Source organism: Neovison vison, chromosome 6, assembly GCF_020171115.1.
Source record: "Neovison vison isolate M4711 chromosome 6, ASM_NN_V1, whole genome shotgun sequence".
In the NCBI taxonomy this organism is placed as follows: domain Eukaryota; kingdom Metazoa; phylum Chordata; class Mammalia; order Carnivora; family Mustelidae; genus Neogale; species Neogale vison.
This window is the reverse complement of record NC_058096.1, coordinates 107,116,758-107,137,648: the sequence shown is the minus strand read 5'-3', so window position 1 is coordinate 107,137,648 and position 20,891 is coordinate 107,116,758. Positions and strand designations below refer to the sequence as shown.

General features: G+C 51.5%; 2 protein-coding genes across 2 annotated transcripts; both read right to left on the bottom strand.

Annotated features, from left to right (window-relative positions):
- Positions 1–1,009: 1,009 nt before the first annotated feature.
- On the bottom strand, positions 1,010–8,239 carry ABCF3 (ATP binding cassette subfamily F member 3). Its single transcript, XM_044251889.1, has 21 exons — positions 8,096–8,239; positions 7,719–7,866; positions 7,499–7,578; positions 6,948–6,994; positions 6,660–6,757; positions 6,437–6,559; positions 6,003–6,269; positions 5,606–5,686; positions 5,458–5,517; positions 5,304–5,360; positions 5,171–5,193; positions 5,012–5,067; positions 4,696–4,896; positions 4,522–4,598; positions 3,178–3,222; positions 2,967–3,099; positions 2,273–2,361; positions 2,086–2,177; positions 1,768–1,900; positions 1,556–1,643; positions 1,010–1,468 (listed from the first exon to the last, which is right to left on the bottom strand). Exons 1-21 carry the CDS (start codon positions 8,166–8,168, stop codon positions 1,310–1,312), a joined length of 2,130 nt encoding a protein of 709 aa, XP_044107824.1. The 5' UTR covers positions 8,169–8,239; the 3' UTR covers positions 1,010–1,309.
- A 2,527-nt stretch (positions 8,240–10,766) lies between these two features.
- On the bottom strand, positions 10,767–19,893 carry AP2M1 (adaptor related protein complex 2 subunit mu 1). The gene is made up of 12 exons (XM_044251888.1): positions 19,788–19,893; positions 17,636–17,752; positions 15,520–15,785; positions 14,687–14,769; positions 14,274–14,279; positions 13,939–14,074; positions 13,705–13,846; positions 13,085–13,204; positions 12,844–12,979; positions 12,655–12,752; positions 12,045–12,156; positions 10,767–11,383 (listed from the first exon to the last, which is right to left on the bottom strand). Exons 2-12 carry the CDS (start codon positions 17,707–17,709, stop codon positions 11,249–11,251), a joined length of 1,308 nt encoding a protein of 435 aa, XP_044107823.1. The 5' UTR covers positions 17,710–17,752; positions 19,788–19,893; the 3' UTR covers positions 10,767–11,248.
- Between the last annotated feature and the right edge of the window lie 998 nt (positions 19,894–20,891).

The following is a 20,891-nucleotide window of genomic DNA, read 5'->3' as shown; positions in this document are numbered from 1 at the left end:
AACGCTCTCAGGACTTTGAGGGTGCGCCTGGCCACAGACAGGGCCAGACATCTGAGAGGATGGAGACTGAGGTTGCTGTCTGCTGAGTGGCCCTTTGGCTAGGTTCCTATGGCCATCAGCACCTGTTCCGCCTAGGTAACAGAACCTTCCCATCTTTATTCTCCTTTCTTCCAAAACAGGTTCTTTACCCCAACTACCTACACACCACAACAGCCTTAGGGGCTTAGACTCCTAGGTCGAACTCTGTCAATTCTCCACAGAGGCCAGCCAGCTCCTTCTCTGGACTCTGGTTTCTCCATTATCTTTTGGGAACGCAAAGTTCCTATTTTAGTGTCTTCCAACAATTATAGAGAGCAGCTAACTCCTCAAGAAACAGTATTTATAAGTCACACAACCTCTGTTAAACATCTCTCTGAGATCGCTTCATTGAAAGACAAAGTGCTATTTCTTCCCATTCGACCCCATCCTCAATTCTCTTACTTCCCAGGCCCCTTCTACATGATTTGAGGGAAAATAAAGAACATGAAATCACCCAAGCAAAACGGGGACAAAGACAGATTCTTGGTTTCTCTTCAGCTCCATCTAAGGGTCTAGACCAGAGAAGCAGGGGGAGCCTACATCAGAGACCACGGGACTAAGCAACTGACAAACTATGATTTGTCAAGTTCCAGCATCAGTTCATTCCCATGAGGTGTGGGGCTGAGGCAGCAGAAAGCAAGCCTTCAGCTAAGGCTGTGCCTGGGCTGCGGCAACCAGCTGCCCAGAGATGTACCACGTTATCCTTCATTCCACCAGCTTGGCCCAACCGATGTCAGGCAGGCGACCTCGGAGCCCTGGCAGCTTTAATGACGTCTCCTTCCAGAGACAAGACTCGTGCTGCCACGGGCTTCATCTGCGTGACTGATACAAGTGTTACAAACACCCCAAACCCCAGAGCCCAGAGCCCCCAGCCCCCAGCGGAGAAGCGCTGCAGCCCTGCCGGGGAGCAGCACACATGAGGCCAGGGAGATGCAGGGGCAGATTTAATTTACACAGCAGCCACTTGGGGCCCAGTCAGAGCTGGGGCAGTAGGGCAGATCTATAACCAGAGGGCACCTCCTGCCCTTTCCCTTGAAGCCCAGTCCTCACAGACACTTAGATGGGGCTCCCTGGGTTGTGCAGAGGACGCTCCAGTCAAAAGGAGATTCGGAAATAAGGCTGTCCCCAAAGCTGGGGGAAGTCCGTGGCCTGGAGATGGTCGCCTACATGGTGGCCCAGGGGTCTGAGAGTCCAGTCCATGTCCCGGGCACAGTCCTCACAGCCTGTGGCCCTAGAGGAAGCCCTCACGGCGGAACTGTTCCTGGAGAAGGGCGCGGTACTGGTCAAACCCCCCCTCGACCCGGGTGACGCCACCGCCTTCGCAGACCCACAACTCCCGGCACACCAGCCGGATGAAGCGCTCGTCGTGGGACACCAAAATCACGCCGCCCTGAAAGACACAAGGCCGGGGGCACTCAGGGGCACCTTAGTGGTGCTGAGGCCTGGGGAGAGGTGGGCAGCCTGAAGGCACACTCACCCTGAAATTGTTGAGAGCACGGCCCAGAGCCTCAATCGTCTCCATATCCAGGTGGTTCGTCGGCTCATCCAGAATGTAGAAGTTGGGGCTGGAAGGCAGTGCCCAGGGAGGAAGGCAGTTACGGGGCTTGGGAGAAAATGAACTCCCCGATATGGAGACAAGCAAACATTTTCCACTACGCAAGATGGGGAGAGGAGAAGGCCAGAGCTCACCAGGGCATGGTCATCTGAGCAAAGGCTACCCGGCTCTTCTGGCCTCCGGACAAGCTGGCCACAGGGCGCACGGCCAGTTCTCCAGAGATGCCATACCGGCCGAGCTGGTGACGATACTCCTCCTCAGGCCGCCCTGGAACAGGCCTCATGCCATCAAGTGGGTTCTTGAGCTGACTCCCTCCCATCACCCTCCCCTCAGCCTTACCTCAATGCCCATGTCCTTATACCTAGACTCAGGGCTCACTGCTCAGCACCCCACCCCAAGGCAGGCCTAGCTGTAGGGGTCCCCTCTTTCTTCCACTAGAGTCCCTACAGTACCGGGAAACCTGCGGGCCAGCAGTTCCACTGCGCTGACATTCAGGTCCAGCTGCTCCACATGGTGCTGGCTGAAGTAGCCAATCTTCAGATTCCTACAGGCAGAAAAACAAAGGTGGAAAGACAGGGTGGAAGGCAATGCCCATAAAGGAGTGCAGCTACAGAGTCGCCGGGGACTGGGGGGCTTTACCTGTGAGCATGTCTGATGCCCCGAACAGGTGCCAGGTCCCCCATGAGCAGCTTCAGCATGGTAGACTTCCCAGCCCCGTTCTCCCCAACCTGTCAAAAGAACCACGAGAATGCTGAAGAGTTGTCATGGGCAGAACACAGAAGCAAAGATGAGCACTGGTTCTGACCAATGACTCCTTCAACAACCAATAAAATAATATTAAGGATCTATATAAATGAAGGAACTAGTAAAGTCGTAAAGGAAACTGACAGTTGAATACCTACTAAGAGCACAGGGTTTAACCCTCCCAAGAATCAAGTAACGCAGCTGCTATCTCACAGGGTTTAACTCTCCCAAGAACCAAGTAAGGCAGCTGCTATATCCATGCAGTAACTGAGCTACCACTTGGCAGAGTCAAGACTGGATATCTGACCCTGAAGCCCATGCTATCTCCTCCCTGCTCCATGGTCTGAGGAAACTCAGATCTGAGACTAGGAAGACAAACTCTTGCTCTACGTATTCATAAAGTACCACCAGCCAGGCTTTCTAGCTCTGCAGGGAAGTAGAGCAGGGAAGTAGAGCAAAGTCCTTGGCCCAGGCCAACTCCTGCTCCTGCATACCACTTCCCTTTGCCGCCGGAGGACCTGGGTCAATCCATACCACGTGCTGGGGTGGGAGAGTCTCAGCTCACGGAACAGAGGAACAGCAACCATACCACACAAATGCGGGACTCGAGATCAGCAGAGACGGAGAGGCGGCTGAAGATGACATGCTTAGGATCATAGTAGAAATCCACCTCATCTAGTTGCAGAATTGGCGGTGAGAACTTCTCAAACCCATCCGGGAACCTGCAGGAGGTGGTGGTAAGGAACATGGGAGCAGCCAGAAACACGAGCTCCCCACCAGCCTCTCGGCCCAGCACTCACTTCATCACCACCTCCAACTCCTTGTCCACAGGTTTCAGCTCTGGTCTGAAGAGAGAGGGGGCAGACTAGATTTATGGCTTTAAAAACTAACTGTTATTTGTTCTTATTACACAAGTAATGTATGTTCAAAGAAAACTTAGAAAAAGCTTGTACTCCCACCATCCAGACTATATTCTTATTTTAGAGTACCTTCTTCTATTTCACTATATGTTGAAAAATAGGGTTATCCTTTCTGTAGGTTTTTGGCCTACCAGTTAAGACATCGTGATAAGTATTTCAATGTCACAAAAACTTATGCTTTTGATTTTAGACTCCCCTCCCTGTGCTCCCCACACCAGCACCTCTAGAAATGTTGATTTCAGATTAAACCTCCAGTGTTCCACATCATTAGTCATTAAAGAACTGCAAATCAAAACTACAGTAAAATATCACTCACACCACCTAGGCTGGCTAAAATTAAAAAGACAGATAATAAGTGTTGGCAAGGATGTGGAGAAATTGGAACCCGCGTACATTGCTGGGAGAAATTCAAAATGGTCCAGCTGCTTTAGAGAACAGTTTGGTAGTTCCTCAAAAAGTTAAACATAGGGGCGCCTGGGTGGCTCAGTGGGTTAAAGCCTCTGCTTTCAGCTCAGGTCATGATCCCAGGGTCCTGAGATCGAGCCCCACATCAGGCTCTCTGCTCTGCAGGGAGCCTGCTTCTTGCTCTCTCTCTGCCTGCCTCTCTGCCTACTTGTGATCTCTGTCTGTCAAACAAATAAAAATCTTAAAAAAAAAAAAAATTAAACACAGAATTATCTTGTAGCCTAGCAATTCCACTCCGAGGTACATATCCCAGAAAACAGAAAACATATGTCCATATATAAACTTGTACACAAATGTTCAGAGCACTATTAGTCATAAGAGCCAAAAAAGAGGAAACTTCCAATATCTCTTGACTGAAGAGGCAATGGACAAAATGCTGTATGTCCTTCCAATGAAATATTACCTGACCGTAAAAACAAAGTACGGATACACGCTACAGCATGAAAGAACCTCACCAACACTACAATAGGTGAAATAAGCCAGACACAAAACATCACGTTATAGGATTCCATTTATATGAAATGTCCAGGATAAGCAAACAGATTAGAGAAAATAAATTAGGGGTTGCCTAAGCCTGTGGAGAGCAAGACTAATTCCCAACAGCAATGTAAAATGCTCTGTTTTCCTGTTGGAGAGGAGACTAAGGCTGGTTTCTAGAAAAGGGGAGACCTAGAATGGGAGGGCAAGGGGTGGCCGGCAAAATGAGGGCAGAAATTAAGAGACTAGGAGTCACGGCCCGGTCAAGGGCACTGTACTCACAGCTTCTCCAGCATTTTAAGTTTACTCTGCACTTGAGAGGCTCTGTTGGCATTGTAGCGAAATCGGTCAATGAAAACCTGTGGGGACATGAGCGTAGGCACTGGTCAGGTTCCCTCACTCCTACAGACTCTGACACCCATGGGATGGGGCTCCCAGCCCTGCCTGTCCCCACACCTGGATATGCTGGCGATACTGCTGCTGTGCCTCATACTCCCGCTGCTGGTTAAGCAGCCGCTCCTGCTTGCTCTTGATGAAGGTCTCAAAGTCTCCCCGGTATCCATCTAGTCGCTGGCTGTGCAGGTGGATGATGTCTGTGGCTATGGCATTCAGGAAGTTGCGGTCGTGGGAGACGACCAGGATTGTAGAGGGCCATGTCTGAGGGGGTCACAGGATGGCAGACCCAGTTTGGGAGAGCAGTCAGCTTCCAACCCCCCAAGTGTCTTAGAGGCAGACCTCCCCTGGACCTACTCTAACATCTGTAGGCACTCACTTGCAGGTAATTCTCCAGCCACAGGATGGCCCTTACATCCAGCATGTTTGTGGGTTCTGGAAAGATGGGGGAGGACATATTTGGGATTGAAGAGCTATAGAACTTGGATGTTGCCATCTATCCCTACCCCAAAGTCAGGGTTCCCCCTTTCAAACTCACCATCTAACAGCAGAAGATCTGGCCTATAGAAAAGAAGAATGTAACCCTTCAGGTTTTAGGTCAGCAGCTCATGACCTCCCATGAGCCAAGCCCCATCCTCCACAGTATCTGTACACAGGCCCCAGAGACTCACCTAGCAAACAGAGCCCGGGCCAGGGCCAGTCTCATCCTCCAGCCACCTGAGAACTCCCTAAAGGAACAGAGATCACATCAGGGGTAGATGTTTACCAAGAGAGGCAGAGGCAGAGTCAACATTCTGATAGCTAAGAATGGCAAGGGCCACTTACCGGGTGGGCTGCTGCTGCATTTTAGGGGTAAAGCCAAGCCCAGCAAGAATGACTGATGCCCTAGAAGTGAAGAAATTTAGAACCTGCTTGAACCAGGTGACAGAAAGGAAAGGTGAAATCTAAAGGAGGGAAGGGGAATTTTAAATACCTGGCAGGTGCCTTGTCGGCCTCAATCTCCTCCAGTCTGGCATATACTTCCGCTAACTGTGCAGCTTCTGAGCCCTCTGCCCTGGAGTGGGAATGGGAGGAAGGGCACTCAGCCTGACTGGGGGCATTCTAGGTGGAATGCCCTGTACTCTATGCAGCTGGAGAGCAGGCTGCTCACTGCCTTGTTGCCAGGATAGGAACGCACTACAGAAAGCACCTGCTCAAGTCAGTGAGGGCAGTGGGCAGTGTGGAAGGAACAGGGCATTACAGCTCCACAGTGTCAGGTTCTAAGCTCTGCTGATTATTAGGATGAGAGTGCCAGTTACAGATTGTGGCACTATGACGGGCACTCTCTAAAGAACCATGGCTGCCGGTCATTCTCCATCTGTAGCCCTTACCTGCCAGTGGCAATCTGGGCACTGAGCTCCCGCTCCCTCTGCAGAAGGTCCTCTCTCACGGTGTCACTTTCTAGCACGCTCTGCAGGGCAGGGGTGTCGTCTCCAGCAACCTCCTGCTCCACGTGCAGCAGGGAAATATGGGCTGGAACTCGCAGGCTCCGAGTGGCCAACATCTTCAGGAGTGTTGTCTTCCCCAGCCCATTTCGACCCACCAGCCCATAGCGGCGGCCCCATGCCAGGTTCACATCTGCTCCAGCCAGCAGTACCCTGCAGGGGTAGGAGGAAGAACACAAAGGGTGCTGCTCTAGAGACAGATATACAACAAATTTAGCCACAAAAAAATCAATGTTATTTTAAGCCCCATTTCATCTGTCCAAATTCTCCTTTAACTGGAAAAAGAAAAGCATCACCCCTCCCCACGGCCACTCCCTCACCTATCGCCAAAAGATACATCAAAGTTCTCAATTCGCACATCATACGATTTGTTCTTGCCAGATGATTCCAACCGACTCTCCTTTCTGCTGCCTGCCTGGCTGGCTGATGCCTCTTCCAAGACTCTTTCAAAGAGAGAAACGATGGCTTTTAGCACTCCCAGCCACCTTTCCATCCCAATACAGACTGCGCTGTTCTCTTCTCAGCACTTCTTGCTAAACTCACAGAGGAGTGCTGGTCTTGAGTGTGTCCTTCTCTGAGCGCTTCTCCTGCTTTGCCTTCAGTCGAGCCTCAGCCTTCTCTAGCTTCTTTGCATTCACAGTCTAAAGGTGCAAACACAACCATTTCAGCCTAGGCTGGTAGGCTCAGAAAGGAGCCCTAGAAAGAACATCTTAAGTTACCCTTTCAGTGAAAGGCATAATCAGAAACCCCCAGAAAAATCCTCTAATATTTAGACAGTCAACTTCCACCCCCACTATAGACATGGCCCCTCCCTTTTTTCCTTCTCCTCACCGAGGACTGTTCCCTCTTTAGCAGTCCTGGAAGTTTGGTGCCACAGTCTGTAAGCGATAAGAAAAGCAGTCACCTTCTCCCTGAGGGAAGGGAAACTAACATTTTGAGTAACTAATATGAACCAGACACAGACAAAAACATTTAAAGGAAAACCTTACAATTCCAGAAATAGCTATTATCCTCCCCATATTTCAACCAAAACCAAAACCAAAAACAATTCCCAGATTAAGAATACAGAGACTGAGGCAGATAAGCAACTCCTACAAGCTCACGCAGTTGATTAAAAAGCCACAAAATTGGTAAGTAAACCTAAGTCTGTCCAGCTCCAAGGCCCGTAAGATTCCTACCCTACCTAAGAGCTTGGAAAACTCTCCAACCCCATTCCCTTCATCAACGACCTCTTCTGCCCTCAGTAAAGACACCAACTAGCTTCTACATCCTCATTCTTTTGAAAAGGTACCAGGAGTCTTGGGCTCCAGGGGGCTGGCTGGGGGAGAGGGGGAGGCTCAGACAAGGGCAGAGAGCAGCTAGTTCAATCTTCCCTCTCTCACCGTAGTTTTCTGTTATCTTTGACAACTGGATGGGGGCGTCTAGTAGCACCTGGCTGTTTCCCTGGGTCTGTGGCTCATCCCTTGAGGGTAGGAACAGAAAGCGCAGAATTAGGAATTGAAGAAAAACCTCTATGGCCATCAGACCATCTTCCCTTACGTCTTGTCTCCTTACCGTCCGCCTTCCCACCGTCCCCACGAATCCCCCTACCCTGGTACGTACAGGCGCAGAGTGTTGTACATGCGCTGGCACACAGCCCTGATGCCCGCGTCATCCTTGCTGTCCCCGGACACCTCCTGCAACAGTTCCCCCACCGCTTCCACCAGGTCATCCACAGACTCGAAGTCCGCGCTGCCGCTGTGCAAGACGCCTGGCCCGGGCGTGGCAGGTCGAGGAAGATAACGGGTAGGGTAGACATACAAGCAGTTTTAGTCCCCGAAACACGGCCCCACTCCGGGCTCCAGACCTAACCGGCCCCCGGGACAAGAGGTCACGCAAAGGAGAGGCCTAGCAGCGGTCCCCGACATTGCCTTCCCTTAGCCTTTCTCCCAGTGACTTTCATTTTGGCCTCCCCAGCGCGCAAATTCCGTTCGACTCACCCGTCACGTAGTCGAAGACCTGTCCGTCAATTTCGGGGAACTCGCTCCGCAGGATTTCAGCGCAAGTCGCCATGTTCCAGTCGGGCTCCCGTCCGCGCAGGCGCCGTTAGACCAGAGCCAAGACGCGCCTCCTGCCGGCCTCCCAAAAGCTCACCCCTTCTTCCAAAGCGCATGCGTAATGGTGACGTAAGAAACGCGCGGAGTGCCCGGAACCCAGTGGACCGGGTGAACGAGGCTGGAGGAACCGTGCGCAAGCGCCGCTCAGAGCCTACGCTCTAGCTTCTCTCTCTGCGCTTGCGCAACGCCGTTTCCGCTGAAAAACACGCCACATGTGCGGTTCTCGCTGTCTTCTGGGAGCTGGAGCTCCGAGATGCGTCTGCTGCGGGGTGCAGGGCAGCCCGGGGCTTATCAGGGCGCGATTCACCGATGGTCCCGCGGGTGGGAACCTCCCAAGAGACGGGCGGTTGATAAAGCACACAGGCTCCTTTAGGCGCTTCTGTGTCAGCACGCCCAGCCGGGTCCATTTTGGAGGCCACCGAGAACTTTGCTGACTCATGCTTGGTCCTTGGGTTCTCAGAAGATCTGCACAGTTCTGAGACCCATGGATTTTGTTCTGGTCCCCAGGGCCTATGGGCTGGTGGCCAGCTTCCGTTCTCTCATCTCTGACAGATCAGGGAACCTCTGCGAATTGTGCTCACCCAGTCCTAACATCACCCCAGGGTACAAGCCACCACCAAAGGGCTAGAAAATGAGGTTAGCCAGCGCAAATTCACTGCTATTTATTCCCTACCTACACACCAAAAACTGACTTCTTTGCACCAGGAAGCTCAGCAAATGAGTGTATAAAGCTACTTCCACTGATTCCTTCTAGAAGTTAGGAATTTTCCCCAAATGATGTTACTGCTTTACATAACGTGAATATTCTTCCAACCTAGCTCTAAGATCTTCACCTAAGACACATTATCCTTTTGCCATTAAGAAGGATCAATCCAACTATTTAGTTTAAAAGGCTGAGGCACCTGACTGGCTCAATCAGAGGAGCATGGATGGAACTCTTGATATTCAGGGTCCCAAGTTTGAACCCCACGTTGGGTGTAGAAACTACTTAAATAAAACTTAAAAAAAAAAAAGTTTGAAAAGCTAAGCTACTAGATCTAACAAACACTTTATAGGCAACAGATGGAAAGGAATTTTGATAGGTAAACTACAAACGATGGCTTCTTTGACAACACTGCAAGAGCTGAGAGAGAACCTGTGGTTTATAGGATTTAAAAAGTGAGGGGTGGGGCACCTTGGTGGCTCAGAGGGTTAAGCCTCTGCCTTCAGCTCAGGTCATGGTCCCAGGGTCCTGGGATCGAGTCCCACATCAGGCTCTCTGCTCAGCAGGAGCCTGCTTCTTTCTCTCCCTCTGCCTGTCATTTCCTCTGTCTGTGCTCTCTCTCTGGCAAATAAACAAATAAAATCTTAAAAAAAAAGTGAGGGGTGCCTGAATGGCTCAGTTGGTTAAGTGCTGGACTCTTGATTTCATCTCAGGTGGTGATCTCAGGGTCATGAGACCGAGTCCTGTATTGTGCTCTATGCTGGGTAAGGAGCCTGATTAAGATTCTCTCCCTCGGGGTGCCTGGGTGGCTCAGTGGGTTAAAGCCTCTGCCTTCTGCTCAGGTCATGATCCCAGAGTCCTGGGATCGAGCTCCGCATCGGGCTCTCTGCTCCTCGGGGAGCCTGCTTCCTCCTCTCTCTCTCTGCCTGCCTACTTGTGATTTCTGTCTGTCAAATAAATAAGTAAAATCTTTAAAAAAAAAAAAAAAAAAGATTCCCTCTCCCTCTGCTCTTCCCCACTCTCCTGCCCCCCTCTCAAATAAACAAATAAATAAATAGCATTCGCTGACCACAGTGGACCTTGTTTAGATCCAGATACACGTTGTAAAAAATTCCACAGGACTCTTGGATTAAGTGTGAACACAAATCATGAAATACTAAGGAACTGGCCATGAGTTGATAATTGTTAAAGTTGAATGAATGATAGGATATGTGAGTTTATTATATTTTGATACTTGTTTGTATTTGAAATTTTCTCTGTTAGATTTTTTTTTTTCTGATAGATTTTTTAAGTTTAAAATGGCTGCAGTCAAACAAGGGAAAGATGATGAGGGCAAATTTGTTTGTATCTGCTCCAACACGCCAGCAAGGTATGGAATACTCCTCTCAAGGACAAGCTCATCACAAGATTCTTTGGAGAGGGGAGGTTACAGAAAAGAGAATCCCTTTTATCAGGGAAACCTGGGTAATTGGGTAGAGGAGAACTGAGGTCAGTTGCTTGGGATGGAGGGAAAATCCAAATGTAAACCTTGCTTAATCTCTGCTAATAGAAAATACCTGCCTAAAGCTAAAACTGAACTAGGGAAAGAATCCCTACCCTCAGGGAATTGGAATCAGGTGGAGCTGCCTACCCTTGAGGTTCTGTTTTGGGGAGACAGGAGACCTGGGGTAATACCAGTCAGGATAAGGGCTTGGACAACCTTGAAGGGCCTAACAATTGGCACAACACAAGAGAAAAGCCTTAAGACAGTTCAGAATATAAAACTCTATTCATGCAGGCAGCATGAGGTTTGGGAAGAGCAATCCCATCAGTCCCCCTCCCCATTGAGCTTCCACATTAACACTTAGCAACTCCGCTCTACAGTTTATTGGGTTTATAACTGGACAAAGTCACACGTGTACAAAATGAAGCTCACACTATCCCAAAGCAGAGTAGGGATTGAGGGCTGGGGATCCGTTACTGGCCTTTGGGGGAGCTCCGAGGTGAGGGGCAGCCAACCCTCCCACTCCAGAGAGATGTGGCCACAGGGGAGGGGAGGAAAGGGAGCCCACCTGGCTTTGGTCACAGAACAGAGAGCCTGGCATGGGCCAGGGCAGACAGACGGATGGTGGAGTAGGAGCCCCAGAAACCACCCTGCCCAGGGAGCCCAGGGAGCCCAGGGACTGCTCCACCAGTCCCGCTCGCAATATAGTTGGTCCAGACCTAGACTCAGGGGCTGGTGCAAAGGGAAGGCAGCAAAGCAGGAGGGAGGAGACACTGAAGTATGGTGGCCCAGGGCACCCAGACCCATGGAAAAGGGCGGGTGGGGAGGCAGGCTAGCTGCTACTAGGCAGCTAGCAGCGGGTCTCATAAATGCCACTGCGGCCAATGTAGCGCACCCATTTGATGACATCATGGTCGCTGTAGTTCAGCTTCGGTTCAAACACCTTCAAGTAGCGCACCTTGAGCCCAGAGGGTGCGAATGGCACCTGGGTAAGGGACAACTCCAGTTAGGGATGTGGTCTTCCTCTCACAACTACTTTCCTCTAGGAAGTTCTGTAGCCTTGACCTACTTCATCTCTACTACAGGTGTCTGAATGATTAGGGTCCTGAAAGAAGCTGGGGGAAGCTTAAGAAGGGTCTTCTTAAGAGGTTACTAAAGAAGAAAGCATATCCAAGAGTAATTTAGAATAACCACTTAGGTCTGAAATCAGGCCCTGCCTGTGATAACTTGATTTAATTCCTTTAATCAGCAGGTGGCAGCAACCAAAGACTCACTGTAGAACACACTGATCCTGCTCAATAATATGGGCTTAAAAAATAAGGTGGAGAAAATTTTGTTTAACATGCATAAAGCAAAGTCAGCCCATTCTCCTGTCTGTAGATAAACTTTGTCTTATTTGGCATTCCATCTAAATTTTTCCAAAAAATTGCTTTTATGACAAGCTTTAGAAGTCAAAGATTTTTCTCAGTGTGGATAGCAATTTCTAGTAAGAGGTCTGAAGGGGGAAGGAATGGGTCTATGAATTAAATCATCTCCCCTGCCTAGGTCTCATCTGCAGGTAGTAAGATGCAGAATTTGACCTAAACAATCCTAAGATCTTTCTTAGCACACCATGCCATGGCTCTAAGGCCTCTCCTTTGCCATACCTCAAAGTTCATGGAAATGGGGGGTCGAGCCCATTTCTTCTTGTCATTGGTGGGCAGAAGTTCAATCTCAGCGCTGATCTGTGATTCCTTCATGCCTGCCATGCGCTTGATCCTGGGAACAGAGGGGCAGTAAGCAGCAAGTGCCCCTGATAGCTTGGAGGAGTTTTAAGGTGGAGGGTACCTTTTTGGAGGGGTACGGACAAGGAAACTGAGGAGCATGTGGGAGGTGCCAGGACAAACAGTATGGGGAAGACCCTGCTAAGCACTTGCAATGGAACCTTGGGCCTGCTATTCCTTTGGCACTGTGGGCTGCAGTTTTAGCTTAAATACACAACATGCTATCCCCTGCTAGTTCACAGAAATATTCCAGGGGAAAACATGGAAGCATTCTGATAAATGCATGCATGCACTCAAATGCGGGCGTGTACACTTTTACACAGAGGTATGGGGGTGACAGCGTAAGTAGAGGCTCCTGGAAAAAGACAGGCACCCCCCCCAACACACACACACAACACGCTCACTCTCTCTCTCGCTCAAGAAAATGAAGGTAAAACTTAAAAGGGGGTAGAGGCATCTTGAGACCTGTAGCGGCCTCATGAAGGAGACTCACTTCCACACAATGGCGTTCTCGCTGGCCTTGTACTTGGCCTTCCCCTTCATGCAGATCACCTGTACCCCGCTTGTGTTCAGTGGGGTTGGGATCCTCACCTACAAGTGAGGGAGCTCTGTCAAGCCCTGACATCAGCTGCTTTTATACCCAGAGACAGTGCTGCTTCCTCCCCAAGTCCCTTGTTCTCACCTCAATCTTCTGAGCCAGTAATGAAGGCTTGAAATTGGACTTGATGACCACCTTGACCTCCAGTTTGGTGCGTCCCACTTCTCGCACTAGTGGGATCACCCGGAAAGGAAGGATGATGTCCTTGGTGGTTCGATACCTTTAGGGGTTGGGAGCAAGGTTGGCACAGCAGAGCCTGTCCTCCTCCCTCCCCCCATTTCTCTTGGCCAGCAGCACCCCCTGCCTCCTCACACCCCAGTGGCACCTCATTAGCTCAAACTCTCCATCAGGTGGGATGAAGCTGATGCTGCGTTCAGAGTCAAACTTGCTGAGTCGCACACACTGGTGGAACGTGCAGTCATCGATGGCAATTGATTGCTTCCCACTGCGAGCAGGGGCAGAAGGTCTCCTCGTTGGTACAGGAGAGTGGCAGGAGCGGGTTGGCTGGGAGGCTATCCCACCCACAAAGGCTGCCACATCCTGGATGAGGCCTGCACTACAGACTGGAAAGCTACCAGAATGCAGCTTTCTGACTCAGGGGTCCCTGGTGCTGATTTACGGAGAGTGGGAGCTTTGCAAGCTCATCTCTGGAGAACTCTGTTGCTTGGGACCCAGAGATTTCAGGCACAATGGGAGGCCATCAATATGTATAGAAGAGTTTCAGCCCTGGGGATCAAACAAAGGGGTCTACTCCTGAAGTAGGATGAGGACAATCTTCTCATCTCTTGTAAGCACAGATGTCAAGAGGAACCAGGCAAGCACACCCTTGGGAAGAGGGAGTCTGCATTACTGCAGAAATGGTATCTTGAAGGAACCTGTGATAGACCAAGCCCTGCTCAGCCCTCGAAGGTCCACCCTCTCCCACCAGCAATCCCGCTCAGGCACCTCTTGCTGGTTTCATCAGCTGTGCCTTTGCCTTGCTTCTCAATGACAATCTTGTCGTTCATCCCAAACTTGCACTCAGGCATGCCACTCAGGTAGCTCTTCATCACCACCCGGCCTGACACATGGGCGCTCAGCACTTGCCCTGGTGACAGACAGACACATGGGAACATGTGAGTTAGGACAAGAGTGCTGCCCTGACCCTGCCCCTCTGGCTCATCACAAGCGGGCTCTCACCCTGGGGGGACATGAGGAGGTTCACACTCTCCAGCACGTCCAAGAAGAGCTCATTCCGGCGGTACTTGATGCCCTCCCGCCGCCAGCCGATCTGCCCAGTCACCTGGCTGGTGATCTGCGATTGCTCTTCCTTTGTCTACATGGGGTGACAGAGAAAAACACGAATGGCCTCATTCCTCTCCACCTTCAAAGACCCTGTCTCTATCCCCACTCCACTCTCACCCCCCCTCCCTTCTTCCCTTCTCCCCACGCTGCCAATAACTCATCATCCCCATGAGCTCCATGTGGCAGGGCCTGAAGAAAGCTGTAAAGGTGAAGCTGAGGGAACTGCTTACCTGATGCTGGAGGCCAAAGGGCCAATGTGATGCCCACAGGAAGCAGTAGGGGAGCACAGACGGGAAGAGGCAGGCAGAAAAGGAGGAGAAGGCAGATATAAGATCTGGACCCCAGAGGAGGGCCCACGCTCTCCCCTTCTGAGGAATACCAGGCCTCCAGGGCAGCCCACACCCTTCCTTCCCCCAGTGCAGAAGGAAACTGCTTGAAGTGTATTCCCAGTAACAGGGACGCTGAGTCGGCTGCTCCTAGGGTGGAGGGCCACATGAGGCAAAATAGGCCTGCAATCACGGTAGAGGGCTCAAGCCAGCACTTCCTGTCAGAGGCGGGCTCTTGAGTCATCTGGGACAAGGCTGTGAGGGGGAAGCTCAAGGTAGATGGGCCCCAACCTTGCTGTGGCTATCCCACTGAGTACCTGACTCTTGATACCCTGCTGGGTGATGAAGGTTTTCAGTGCGCCTGTCTCTGAATTCTGTGGATAGCCAAAGTCCAGGATCTCTGCAAAAGGAATGGAACCATCACCCCCTGGAAAAAACTGAAGGCTCCTTCAGTCCAGTCCCTCCCCTGGCCAGGACATATCTGGCCAGCACAGCTCTAGAAGACCATGGGATCATCTGCGGCAATGTCCTCTGGCTTTGTAGCATTTACTGTGGGATTTGTGCTCCATAAGAAAACATACTTAAAACATCAGATTTTTTTCACAGAGAAAATCAGAAGAATCTCATGGCCAGTGCGTGAGAGATCAAGAAGCACTGAGACCTTAGAAAACAGACTCTGGGGAAGATGGAAAGACTCCCTTTAATCATACCCTACAGAGGAACAGAGATAATGCAACCCCAGAAGTCGGTAGTATCTCACTGTCCTTCAGGCTCTGAGGTAGCTGTTGAGACAGAAAGCTGGAAGGACACTCAGTGAACTAAGGCCCAAACCACAAAGGTAAGAGGGAAATGTGCTTAACTGCAGGAGGCCCAGCTACCAAGCCCCCCAGTTAGATTCCTAGCCCTCTGAAATATCTTTTGGTCCCCCATCCCCTTTCCCCACCTCTACTCAGTAGCCTATTTCTGTGTTCTACTTCAGAGCAGCCTTTAAGGCTGAATTTAGATTGGCCTTCTCAAGGCTCAAAAGACCAGACAGGGAAGAAAGAAAGTTCACAGGACACTGGAGGGAACCTCACACATGCTCCCTATCTCCAGGCTAGGCCCCATCAGGTCCATCCCCACCCTAGGCCCACCACCCTGCCAGCCTCACCATCCAGCAACTCATATATGAGCACAAAATTGTTCTTGATGTTCTCTTCGCTGATCTTGCCAAAGTAGGCAGCCATTACGTCACACATCTTATAGAGGAACTCGAAGACCATGGCAGCATTGACATTCTGCTTGGTGACAGCTGCCAACCAGATGTTGGACCGCTTAACATGGAAGAAACTGGTGCGAGCGATGTTGGTGACGGGGCTGCGCACCTGCTGCCGGGCGTGGATAACATTGACCCGAAAGGCATCCACTGCATTCCTCCTGAGGAAAAGGGTACACAGGGGCTGCTCAGCACCCCATCAAACCTCACTCCGTGGGGATATTAACCACAGCTGTTAACAACCTTTCCCCCCACCTTCACTGCTTAAGTCCGACATGTACTCTGAAGCCAACGCCTAAACCGCTGGGGCAGTTCCCTTGTGGCTCCCAGCAGAAGCACGGGAGTAGGGCCAGAGCAGAGCTGGTGTCTGAAAGCCACCAGAGTTAGGGAAATCAGGTGGGAATGACAGGACAGGCATACCACTAATAAAGTGAAGTCCATTAGGCTTAAGGAGGTATATTCCTGACTCCCAGACCTGGCCCCAATTTCCCAGCTGCCACCTCTCTAGTTTCTCAGTAAGCTCCAGGCCCAAATTAGAAAGATACCCTGCTCCTTCTTCAGTTCTCCCACTTGTGATCCTACCAGTGGGGAGGCCTGGCTCTTGCAGAAGTGAGACAAAGCCAGCATGACTTCAGAGAAGGTTCTAATCTACTGAGGAAAAGACACTAAGGGGCCATGGAGCTGGGCCATTCATTCCTGTCCAGGGTCCAATTCCAGGACGAGTTCGGGGAATGAAAACAGATGAAGAAAACAATGATGGGGGGCAGGGCCCCCCACCCACCTGTGCCTGGGTGGCAGCTTGATAGGCTGCTTACCTATTGCTACGGCAGCCAATGAGATGGGATGAGAGAAATGACGCCAGCAAGAAGAGGAGAGTGGCAGCAACGAGAGAGAGGATTAGACACACAACACACTGGGGCAGGCAGCACACACCATGAGGTGGAAGCAGACAAGCAACAGGCAAGGAGCGGAAAGCACAGCAAGGCACGCAAGACAGTAGGTGCCCTGGCTTAAGCAGGTTCATCCAGGGCAGGAGAGGGTGCAGATGGGTACAGCCAGCCAGGTTCAGGGAAGCCAGGCACTCCCACAACTCTAGTTCATGCCCACCACCACCCAATGGACAAACAGCCACAAAGGCCAGGCCAGCCCATTAGCCACGGAGCTGGGAGCCAAGGAGCTAGGGCACTACAGCATGCCCATTCTATAACTATCTGTCCTAAGCTCTTAAAGGAAGAAAAACAGGGCAGCACAAACCAGAGGAGCCTAATTTCATTAGAGCTGCTGAGGCTGTGTCCCCTCAATGAGGAAAGAACAGTGGCATGCAGGGTGGGGCAGAATGAGAAGGCAGTCTGTACCTCCTTGTTAAGGTCTGAGGGACCCCGAACAAGGAGCTCTTCCAGGTCTACTGATAGGCCAGAAAGGGCTGCATGGCCTCCCTGCCCATCCCTCAGTGACCCTGAGAGTGCCTCAGGCTTGCTCACAACCTCTCTTCTAGAAGTGGCCTAGAGGAATTGAAAACAGCTGAGTCAGCAGCCTGCTTCCTCCCAAGAAAGGGAGTGGGAACGGAGCTGGCGGCGTGTAGAGGCTTTCAGAAGAATTCAGTGAAGGCTCTCACCATGTGAAGGGCTTCTGAGACTTATATGGACTAGTACCACTTGCCTGGCCACTAACTTTACCCCCTGGAGAAAGATCTCCCAACCCCTCAAAGGAGGAATTTGCCAAGGCAAAAGCACTCATCTCCAGCAACTAGGTCTGTCACTAAGGGAAACAGAAGGCAGGAAGGGCAGGAGTTCCTAAGACTGTGGAGGCCACACAATTCCACAAGTCCTGCCTATTGCCAGGCCAATACCACCAGACTTAATGGGAACCAGGCTGTATTAGCGGAGCTTCTAGGATGCAGCAAGGGGTGGGGTGGCCCAAGTCAAGACTCTGGTAGGAACGGACCTGCTCTTGCATGCTGGGAAGGAGGGACGAAGGGTGGGGGCACAGCTGGTTCAGCCAGGGGACTCACCCGATGTCATCTCGGTAGACCCGGGAGATGAGCACCTCCCCCTTGTGATTATAGATGAATAAGCCTCCAATCATGGCGGCAGCTCAGTCTCCAAGGCCCATCGCTCTGAGAACAGACCTAGGACAGGCGGAGGCAGGGTAAGGGAAGGCCTGAGAACCTCGGCCAACATCCCCTGTGGGGCTGTGCAGGTCACCAGCTGGGCTTTTTTTCCTGACTCAACCCTCCAGTAAGTGACCCTGAAGTCCTCCCCAGGCATGCCCCTCCCCTTAGCCAGGCTCCAGTTCCTGTTTATCTGACACTGGAAAGGAGAAAAGAAATGGAGAGGGACTTGGGCCCAGGATTCTAAGGCCATTTTGATCTTCCCTTTTCTGGGGCTGAGCCCAAAGAGTAGCCTCCCCCCGCTTCACAGTGCTGAGCTCAGCACCGATCCTTTTTGGCCCCTTCCTGTGCAGACTCTCACTCGGATTCTAGCCGGTGAGTCACTGTGAAGGCCTGCCTGAGGCTGCAGGAATGGCGGTAGGAATTACTCCACTTGGTTCAGGCCTGGGGCCCCCAGGCACGGTTTAGGAGTACCCGGTCTCTCAGGCTCCACTACCCTTCTGAGAAGACGGCAGGGCCTGAACCAGCGGCTCTCTAATTCACAGAAGTCTAAACATTCCAGGAAAGGGTGTGCAGGGCGTGGGGAGGAGAGAACGGAGGCCTTAGGCCCTGACTCCAGCCCAGGAGTGTGGCTCCAACCAATCCCAGGCAGTCAGATAAGCAGGCAAAAGAGCAGAGCAGAAAGGCCCCAGCCCTGGCAGGCTACACTTCAATGACCCAAGCTTATTAGTTATTTTTAACCACCTCCCTTTCGAAAAGGGAGGATCCCTCTCAGCTCCCAAATGCAATAAAAATTGGGGGTAGGGGTACAGGTTCATAAAACGAAGAGATCAACTCAGCTGAAATTCTATGATTCCAGACCCATGACATAACTCATTTCTGGCCTGAGTACCTACAAGCAAGGAGTGGAATACGTGAATTATCCAAATTATTTGGGTCAAACTCACTCAGAGTGTTCACAAGGAGAAAAAAGGTTAATTTAATTCTAGATTTCCTGAATTAGCTCTGGTATTAATTTTACAGGGCAGAGAGAGTTTAGCAGACTTTTCTAAACTGGAAAATAAAACCAATTACTGTGGCCATCAGGGTCTCCAAAACTCAGTGAGAGGCTCTCAAGGTGATGGTGGATACATTTCACCCCTTGTCCCAAAGAGGCTGAGAGAAGAAATGCAAAATGGAGGTAGAGCCCTGGGCAAAGAAGTAAGTTCACAGGTGTCAAGTGGTAGGGACCTCAGAGCACCACAGGAGCAGAGGTGGGGCCCGGGACAAGAAGGGAATCCTGAGTTAAGGGGAAAGACTGGTACAAACAGCCGGGCGGTCTACTTCAGGTGAGGCTGCAGCAGCAAAGGCCTGGGGTGGGGGGTGGGGCAGCGTTACATCTGGACGAAGGAGTTTCCCGTGTGGCAAAGGTCAAGCCTTTGAAGAGGAAAAACAGCAGGGAGAGCCTGACAGTGGTGAATAAGGGAAAGTTGGGGCTGCGTAACCTGCTTTGGGGTTCAAGCGTAGAGGCATGAGCGGGTGGTGGGCTTTTCTCCCTGGGGAGGAAGACATCGCGGGAAAAAAATGGCTCCACGGGGGTGCGGGGGCTGTCACAGGCCTGAGGAAGAAGAGCCGCGGGGTGTCACTCAACTGGGGGGAGGGGATGCCGCAGGGTGGGAAGCTTGTCACAGTCCAGGGAGGCGGCACAAGGGGGTGTCACTGTCCTAGGGGACGGGGAATTGTCCTTGCGCTGAGAGGAGGAGGCGCAAAGGAACAGGAGGGTTGTCACGATCCCGGGTAAGGGGGCGCCGTACAGCGTCCCCGCTCTGAGAGGATTCCAGTAAGTCTCTCTCTCCCGGGAGGCGCCGGACGGGTCAGGTGGAGGGCGCCGCTCCTGGCCCGTCCCGCAACCGCGCCCCGGGCGCCCCCGCCCCGCCGTCAGCTCCTTCTCGATCTGAAGGCTGAAGCCACTCCCTGGTGTGGGCAGCTTTCCGCGTAGCGCAGCGCAAGGAAAGGCAAAGCTGGGCAGCGAGGTAGGCGTTCTCCCTGACCCTTGGCCAGATCCGGAGCTTACCTGGTGTCCGCGGCCCCCTGCTCGGCCCGCCGGGCCACTCTCCAGATCCCAAGATGTCCGCCCGCCCCCTGCTCGCCAGCCCGCTGCCTCGGCTTTCACCGCAGTGCCGCGGCCCCGCCCCGAACATAGTTGCGCGTGCGCGTCCGGCGGACGCGCTGACTACATATCCCGTCAGGCCCTTCGACCTTCTCTTTAAGCTTCCTAGGTTCAGTAAAACTACAACTACCGACAGGCTTCGGCGAGTAGGAGTGCTGTGAGTAGGGATAGGAGAGGCTTTATCCAGCCTTTCACGAAATACACATCCCATCATATGCCGCTCCACTGACTTTATTTTCCCCGCTGAGCATTCTGGGAATTGTAGTCTGCAATCCATCCTGTTCCTATTTCAGTGTTTAAGACAGCTTCAGAGGATTAATGCCATTTGTTGAAGCCCATCTGTTAAGCCTTAGATTGCTGCAGGCCTTTTCTGTCTCAGGAGTCCGAGGACTGGCTGTGCTCACTTTACACACACACACACGACTTGGCAGAAATGTTTGTACTGAATTTCCTGCTTTCTACCACCACCTCTGATTCTCTCAAGAGTTTTTCATCAAATACTTGTTCCAGACATGAGCCCTTTCCCAGGGATCATGACCCAAGTAAAAGGGCAGGGAGTGAGGAGGCAAATACTTGTAAGAAACTAGCCGAATCTTTTCAAGAATGTCTGTTCTATCCCAGCTATTTATACGTATGTGACTTCTGGAGCCCAGGACCTGTGTGTCTTCTAGTGACAGCGCATATGTTGCTTTAAAAACCATTGGCAAGTTTATTTATTTACTCTTATTTATTTTTTAAAGGTTTTATTTATTTATTAAGAGGGAGAGAGAGAAAGCATAAGCAGGAGGGAAGGGTCCAGGGAGAAGCAGACTCCCCACTGAGCAGGGAGCCCCACGCAGGACTCAATCCCAGGAACCTGGGATCATGATCTGAGCTGAAGGCAGATGCTTAACTGACTGAGCCACCCAGGTGCCCACTGTTGGCAGGTTTAATTTAACTGGATACAGAATTTGAAATCCCCTCTCTGATGAACAGAGTTAGTCTACACATCCAAGCTGAGAAGAAGAG

Coding starts and splice junctions, on each gene's coding strand:
- ABCF3 (XM_044251889.1), bottom strand. CDS start 8,168: ATGGCGACTTGCGCTGAAATCCTGCGGAGCGAGTTCCCCGAAATTGAC. Junction 7,579..7,718: donor ATGTACAACACTCTGCGCCT/GTACGTACCAGG, acceptor CCTACCCTCAAG/GGATGAGCCACAGACCCAGG. Junction 5,518..5,605: donor GCCGACAAGGCACCTGCCAG/GTATTTAAAATT, acceptor CTTCACTTCTAG/GGCATCAGTCATTCTTGCTG.
- AP2M1 (XM_044251888.1), bottom strand. CDS start 17,709: ATGATTGGAGGCTTATTCATCTATAATCACAAGGGGGAGGTGCTCATC. Junction 12,980..13,084: donor GGAGAGTTTGAGCTAATGAG/GTGCCACTGGGG, acceptor CAACCCCTAAAG/GTATCGAACCACCAAGGACA. Junction 12,753..12,843: donor TACTGGCTCAGAAGATTGAG/GTGAGAACAAGG, acceptor CCTCACTTGTAG/GTGAGGATCCCAACCCCACT.